Source organism: Sinocyclocheilus rhinocerous, unplaced genomic scaffold, assembly GCF_001515625.1.
Source record: "Sinocyclocheilus rhinocerous isolate Xijiao unplaced genomic scaffold, SAMN03320098_v1.1 scaffold38, whole genome shotgun sequence".
In the NCBI taxonomy this organism is placed as follows: Eukaryota; Metazoa; Chordata; class Actinopteri; order Cypriniformes; family Cyprinidae; genus Sinocyclocheilus; species Sinocyclocheilus rhinocerous.
In genome coordinates this window covers 819,607-826,862 of record NW_015666482.1, presented here as the reverse complement: position 1 = coordinate 826,862, position 7,256 = coordinate 819,607, and the positions used below count along the sequence as shown (strand labels likewise).

At 36.3% G+C, this 7,256-nt stretch overlaps 1 protein-coding gene across 2 annotated transcripts in view; it reads left to right on the top strand.

Moving 5' to 3' along the window:
* Window positions 1-7,256, top strand: part of LOC107732297 (mitochondrial glutamate carrier 1-like) — a 34,680-nt gene that overhangs the window by 16,088 nt on the left and 11,336 nt on the right. Inside the window, exons 2-6 of one of the 2 annotated variants that reach the window (XM_016543576.1) lie at window positions 2,228-2,370; window positions 2,476-2,601; window positions 2,690-2,745; window positions 2,827-2,917; window positions 3,767-3,824. In XM_016543576.1, coding sequence (XP_016399062.1) covers window positions 2,351-2,370; window positions 2,476-2,601; window positions 2,690-2,745; window positions 2,827-2,917; window positions 3,767-3,824 — 351 coding nt within the window. In that variant the 5' untranslated portion in view covers window positions 2,228-2,350. The remainder of the gene's footprint in view (window positions 1-2,227; window positions 2,371-2,475; window positions 2,602-2,689; window positions 2,746-2,826; window positions 2,918-3,766; window positions 3,825-7,256) is intronic. The other variant, XM_016543577.1, reaches the window with a different exon arrangement.

Genomic DNA, 7,256 nt, shown 5'->3' with positions numbered 1-7,256 from the left:
TAAATGCAAAAATGTTCATAATTGTTTGAATAAAACAGACTATGGAGAAAAAAATCTGAATATTTATCTTGTGACCATCGTGTGACTATTTTAACAAAAGCAACATAAATATTGTTATTGTAATTATATATATATATATATATATATATATATATATATATACGCACACACACACATATATATACACTCACATACACAAAGAGAAAAACAAGTAGATAGAATAGAAAAATAGAAAGCTAGAGTTAGTTTTTTTTAATAAAAAGAAGACAAATAAAGTAGAATTAAAATAGAATAGAAAGTGCTAGAGTTAGAAGGTCAAATAAAGATGGAACACGTGTTTTTAGTCGTTTCTTGAAGATGTTTAATATTATTAATTATAATTATTATGCATTAACACTGTTAATATAGTGTTTTGTTTAAAAAGTATACTATGTCAGAGCCATGGCAGTGTTATTTTAGCATTATTTATATACTATTACAGTGATTATTAATATTTTGAGTTAATATTTTTTAAATATTTTTTTTAAATATTTCCAGTTTTCATTAAAATTTTAGGTTTTCTTTTAAAATATTTCTATATAGCTGTAATTTATTTTTTATTTGAGATAGTTGTAGTTATCTTGATACTTTAACTTCTTTCAGTTGTCAAAGCTTTCTAATTTTTGTTTTACTTTAAGTTATTCATCTGGTATTTATATTAATATTATTAATTCCTATTATTATTATTATTATTAATTATTATTATATTATTAAGTTAGTTGTTAAAGCTTTTCTAATTTTTGTTTTGGATTTTTTTAGTTTTTCATCTAATATTTATATATATTAACATTAATATATATTATTTTTATATTTATAACAATTATTATTACTGTATTTATTTATTTTAAGAATTAATATTTTGTAATTATTATATTAATAACATTAATTATAATTTAAACTTATTTCAGTGAGTTGTTAAAGCATTTTCATTCATTTTTTCATTACTTTATAATAGTCAACATGAAAATAGAATGGACTATTTTCTCTCTTAATCCATTTTTCTGGTCTTATTGTGGACAGTATGTGCGTGTTATTCCAAATAAAACAAATGTTTGTCTTCCTAATTTTTCAAAGTTTCTCTGAAATGACTTTCTTTTCTCGTCTAGCGTCACTCTGGCCTCTTATATTGGCTTACTGCTGTGGTTAACTGTGAGGGTATTTTTGTTATTTTAGTTAATATTTATGGGTATAACAGTAGTGGGCAAAACAAGATTTTGTTGTCTAATATTACAGATGCTGTTACGCATTTTAAATCGAAATTTCATACAAATTTGGTACTAATTGGAGGTGATTTTAATTTGGCACCCGATGAGTGGCTGGACAGATCTCCTTCTAGTTATACAAGCCACCATTTCAATATCATTATTCAGGAGTTTTGCCAGGTAAATTCCCTTATAGATATATGGAGGGTCAAGCATCCTAATGCTAGTCAGTTCTCTTGGGTCAAACCTAATGGATCCTCTAAGTCACAGATAGACTTTTGGCTTATAACTGAGGAATATTCTGAGCTTGCAAATACTGTTTCAATTTCTGCGGCGCCATTGACAGATCATTGCCTGATTTCATTAACTTTGACACCAGCAATAAATCATACCATTAGGAAAGACTATTGGAAGTAATAATCACATTTGTTTTCTTTTTAATTTTAACAGTAAACCTCTGTTGTGCAGCACTTTGTTTGCCAAAAAATTAAAGGGTTTAATTTTCATTTGATTAGGATAAATTAAATTAATGTTTTATGCCTTCATCTGATTACCAGAAAAATTAAGAACATTGTATAGGGCCCTATTATTGTTTAAAAAAGGACCCTATACAAAAAAAAGAATAGGTTTAAAATACAGGCATGTGGTTCTTAATTTCTTTTTATTAATTCGCCATTTGTAAACTGATGTTTACTGTTCATTTTTTAGAAATATCAATAGCATTTGTATTAAAACTAGGCCTATATTCACTGAATGTAATCAAAAAATCGAGAATAGAATTGAATCGAGAGCTTGCTAATCGAAATCGAATCGGGACATCTGAATCGATACCCAGCCCTAACAGAGAGATGAGGTGAGAGGAACAGATGGGGAAGGAAAGGAAAGAGCGAGTCCAGTGTGAGGAATTTCTGGAGTCAAACAGTGAGAGATGACACCTGTATCAGAAACACTAATATCCTCTCAATCTCTGTGTGTGTGTCTTTCAGAGATCAGCCAGAAGACGGTGAATCGACTGAAATCCCAAATCCAAAAACACTCGGAGAAATCTGCAAAGACTGCACTCTGACGCCTTAAACACACACACTGAAGAAGTACAGGGAGCCAGATAAATGGCTGACAAACAGATCAGGTATCACTACTTGACTTGGTGTTGACCTCTTTTGACCACTAGCAACCACCTAAAACCCAATGATACTTCGACTTATGTGCCGTCTCCTCTCCTGCTTCGCTCCAGTTTGCCTGCCAAGCTAATAAACGGCGGTGTGGCGGGACTGATCGGCGTTACCTGCGTGTTTCCCATCGATCTGGCCAAAACCCGCCTTCAGAACCAGCAGAATGGATCGCGCCTCTATACCAGCATGTGAGCGTTCAAACAGACGGTTCGAATCATATAGAAGATTCAGTTCATTAGATTCACTTGTGCTTGATGTGTGTACTGTGCTCTGCAGGTCAGACTGCCTTATTAAGACCATCCGCTCAGAAGGATACTTCGGCATGTACAGAGGTACGTTTATGTGGTTAATTGTCAACAAAGAGCTTATTTGTGAATGATGTCACTGAGAATGTATGTTTGTCTCTCTCTCAGGTGCGGCTGTGAACTTAACTCTCGTCACTCCTGAAAAAGCCATCAAGCTGGCGGCAAATGATTTCTTCAGATTTCACCTCTCTAAGGACGGGTGAGACATAAATAGAAGATTCAGTTCATTAGATTCACTTGTGCTTGATGTGTGTACTGTGCTCTGCAGGTCAGACTGCCTTATTAAGACCATCCGCTCAGAAGGATACTTCGGCATGTACAGAGGTACGTTTATGTGGTTAATTGTCAACAAAGAGCTTATTTGTGAATGATGTCACTGAGAATGTATGTTTGTCTCTCTCTCAGGTGCGGCGGTGAACTTAACTCTCGTCACTCCTGAAAAAGCCATCAAGCTGGCGGCAAATGATTTCTTCAGATTTCACCTCTCTAAGGACGGGTGAGACATAAACACACACACACACACACACACACACACACACACACACAGAGTAAACGCACAAATCAATATAAACATGATGACTAGCTCTTTGAGCTGACTGTGCCCATTCACACACACAAACTTGTATTTTATATATATATATATATTATATTTATTTATTTGATACATACATACACACAGACTCACGTCCACAAACACAGCTCACTATTTTTCTCTTCTCTATGATATCAATATGGTATTTAACCAACACTACGGTACACATCAAAACACCATGGTATTACCATCTGATACGGCCACAGTACTGACATACCGACACTATCAAACATCTCAATCAATTCAGCACACAGTATTACATTACCTGACCCGCATTGATATTAAATAAGGGTGGAAGCACACAGACAATACCCACAATGCCCTGCTCGGCGGCGTCTCCATGGCAACTAAAAACGGCACCGGTGAATTATTGACCACCGAGTCAGAGTGTGAATTATTAACGACCCTCGGTGTGTGTGCTGATAATGAGAGCGGCTTCATCTCTCGTTCCCTCAGGCAGAAACTCACTCTACTGCGAGAGATGCTGGCCGGCTGCGGGGCGGGAACATGTCAGGTGAGTGTGCAAACACATACACACATACACACACATACGCACGCACATACACACACTCACGCACGCACAACCGCTCTCTCTCTCTCTCTCACACACACGCACGCACGCACGCGCTCACACACACACACACACACACACACACATAAACGCACACGCACAAACACACGCACGCGCACACACACACAGACACACATAAACACACACGCACGCACAAACACACACAGCCTCCGTTAATAGATGGTCCACTATTATTTTCTTCAAGTTTGCACACAGACGATTCAGCAGCAGTCAGATCATTGTATTTGTAATGGCCTACGAGACAAAACACAGATGCATTAAGGGTACAAACACACTCCCATTACACATTCCCATCAGACACGCGTCAGCTCATCTGCCTCTAACAGCCTTTGTTGAGCACATCACCTGAAGCAGCTGCTCATTCACAACCAGCTCTATGCTTTTCATGACGTTTGGTTTCTTAATTTGTGTATTTTTCCACAATGCGAGATTTAAGTACCCCTTCTATACCGAAAGCATCTGCAGAAACGGCCACAGGGTCCTCAGATCAGTGAGACGGGTTTCTATTCACATATTTGTAAGGATATTTTGGGATGTTGCATTAAAAAATGGTAGATGAAAAGCCAAAGATATGAATAAAATGTCCAAAATGTGCATAAAAACTTACATGCTTGCTTGAGGCGGTTTTATTTATTCATATTTTGAATTAGCTTTTCTTTTTTATATCTTCAGATTTCATTTTATTTATCTTTTATTCAATTTAATCTTGTTATGTGCTCTTATCAATTTTATTAGTTTTATTTATATATTTCTATTTAGCTTTCATTTATTTTTATTTCAGTTTTAGTAATTTTAGTACTTCATTTTAAACATATTTCAGGTAATTGCCAAAGCAGCATTTTTTGTTTTATAATTTTCATCTAATATATTTATACATGAGCTTTATTTCAATACATATATACATACATTAAAAAGTAATATTAAAAAATGTATGTAGTTGTTGGCGCCGATGTGGGCAGTGCACCGACATATAGCGCCGTTGTGCTGCGGGCGTCCCAAGATTGAATCCCGCCTCATGGACCTTTGCCGATCCCTCCCCTCTCTCTCTCCCACTTCGCTTCCTGTCGTCACACTGTCCTATCTAAAATAAAGGCAAAATCACTAAAAAAACTAATCTTAACAAAAAAAGTTTTAGTAATTTTAGTACTTCATCTTAAACTTTTTTCAAATGCTCGTTTCTTCGTATCATTAATCATAGTTCAGAAGAATGTCGTGTCATTCTGAAATAGCTCTGATGCACGAAACGCTCCTTTACTTCCCCATCGCGAGCGTTCATCGCAGATAAGTTAGTTGATTATTACAGATCAGCACGGGCTCTCGAGGGAGTTTATGATCGCTTTACCCGTGACTGATAAGACCACAGCGCTTCTCAACCTCTCAGACTCAAAATACCCCGAAGTATCCAAAACAACCCCCGTATATGATATTTACCCCTCACTGTTTCTGCTGTAATTATGACAAGGCTGCTAATTGGCAGACCAGTGTCTAAATGAACCATGGTTCATCTTGTGATTCCAGATGTTTCTAGAATGGCATGTTCTTCAGTTAGAACAACAGAAAAAAAGAAATATATTTATTGATTTGTAATCGAATTAATTACATGTTGCGGCGATTAATTAGCCTAATCTAATTAAATTTGGCTGTGCAAATATCCACAAAAGATTATTTAAAGCTATTATTGTGTTAAATGAGAAACGCATCAAGTAGACATTAAATAATAGATTTAGAAATAAATATTTTATTTAATTCAACATAAAATATATTACACATAAACATTTAGGCTACAACGGCCCAACATAAACTATGGAACATAAAAGAAGATAATTTGAGAAACATCTCAGTTTTTTTTTCGTTCATGCAATGAAAGTCATTGGTAACCAAAACAGCTTTGTTACCAGCAGTCTTCAAAATACTTTCTTTTATATTCCACAAAAGAAAGTAAGTCATTCAGGTTTGAGTAAATGATGACATAATTCAATTTTTTGGGTGAACTGTCCCCCCCCCCCTTTTTAAATGAAATAATACTCTAAATGAGAAACTAAAACTGCCAGCAGGTGGCGGTAAATGTCTTTATGAGTCTTTCATTCGATTCAAACGGCTGATTCATTCATAAATAAAGTAAACGGCTCTCTCTATAAATGGGTCTTTGAATCATTGGTTTACACGATTCGTTCAAAACGTGGATTCATTCAGAAACTAAACACCACTGTGTTGCTCGGAGACGCACAACAATTCTTCTGTAGCTTTAGGTAATATTTTTGTTAGCAAAACTGAGCAAAAACAGACAATATTGTGTTTAAAATATAACAAAATATTAATTTCTTATTTACTGAACTGGTGTATATCTATCTTGAACTTTAGGGCATAACTGCACTTATGGAGTTGTTGACCTGCATCATATTTGTCAACAGTCAACTATATGAAATGTAAGATGACATACAGGTCTGGGGGCCAGTGTGTTAACTGCTTTAAAATATTTTAATCAAGATATTTTTTCATAACTAATTAAGTTAACGCGTTAAACTGACAGCCCTAATATATATATATGACATTGATTATACAATATAATAGGTGTTGGTAAAAATTACTTTCTATTTCGTTCCTTGTAACACTGAGGCTGAATTAATCTTGAGCTAAAAGAACTCACACAAGCTCGAACTGTTTGATGAAGAGGATGACAATCATGATTCATCATATTTACCATTTTATCAATCATTCTATCCTTTGCTATCTCGTCTATGGTGGGTTACACACCCCACAACACAACCTGCCTTCTTTATAAGCTTGTTGAGTTTGTTCTTCTCCTTCTCCAACAATCCCCCTCCCGAGCTGGTGACAGCATACAAGATCACAGATGATACTACAGAATCATAGAAGGTCTTCAACAGTACCTGACATACACCAAAGGATCTCAGTCGCCTTAGTAAATTAATGCGACCCTTCTTATAAACCTGTACTGTATTGTCAGACCAAGCCAGAGGCGACAGCGGCAAGGAACCAAAACTCCATCGGTAACAGAATGGAGAAAAAAACCTTAGGAGAAACCAGGCTCAGTCGGGGGCCAATTCTCCTCTGGCCAGACGAACCAGCAGGTTGTTCCATGCTGCAGCAAAGTCAGATTGTGCAGAGGACTCATCTGGTTCCCGTGGTCTTGTCCCGATGGCTGTCTAGGTGAAGAGGTCTTCACTGGGGATCTGTCTCTGGGGCTCATCAAGTTGTCCTGGTCTCCGCTGACATTCAGGGATGTAGAGGTCATCTCTTGGTGCTGATCCACCATCTGGGCTGGATATGGACTGGATCCGGGTGACTGCAGTGACCATCTGATCTGGATACAGACTGGATCTAGTGGCTATG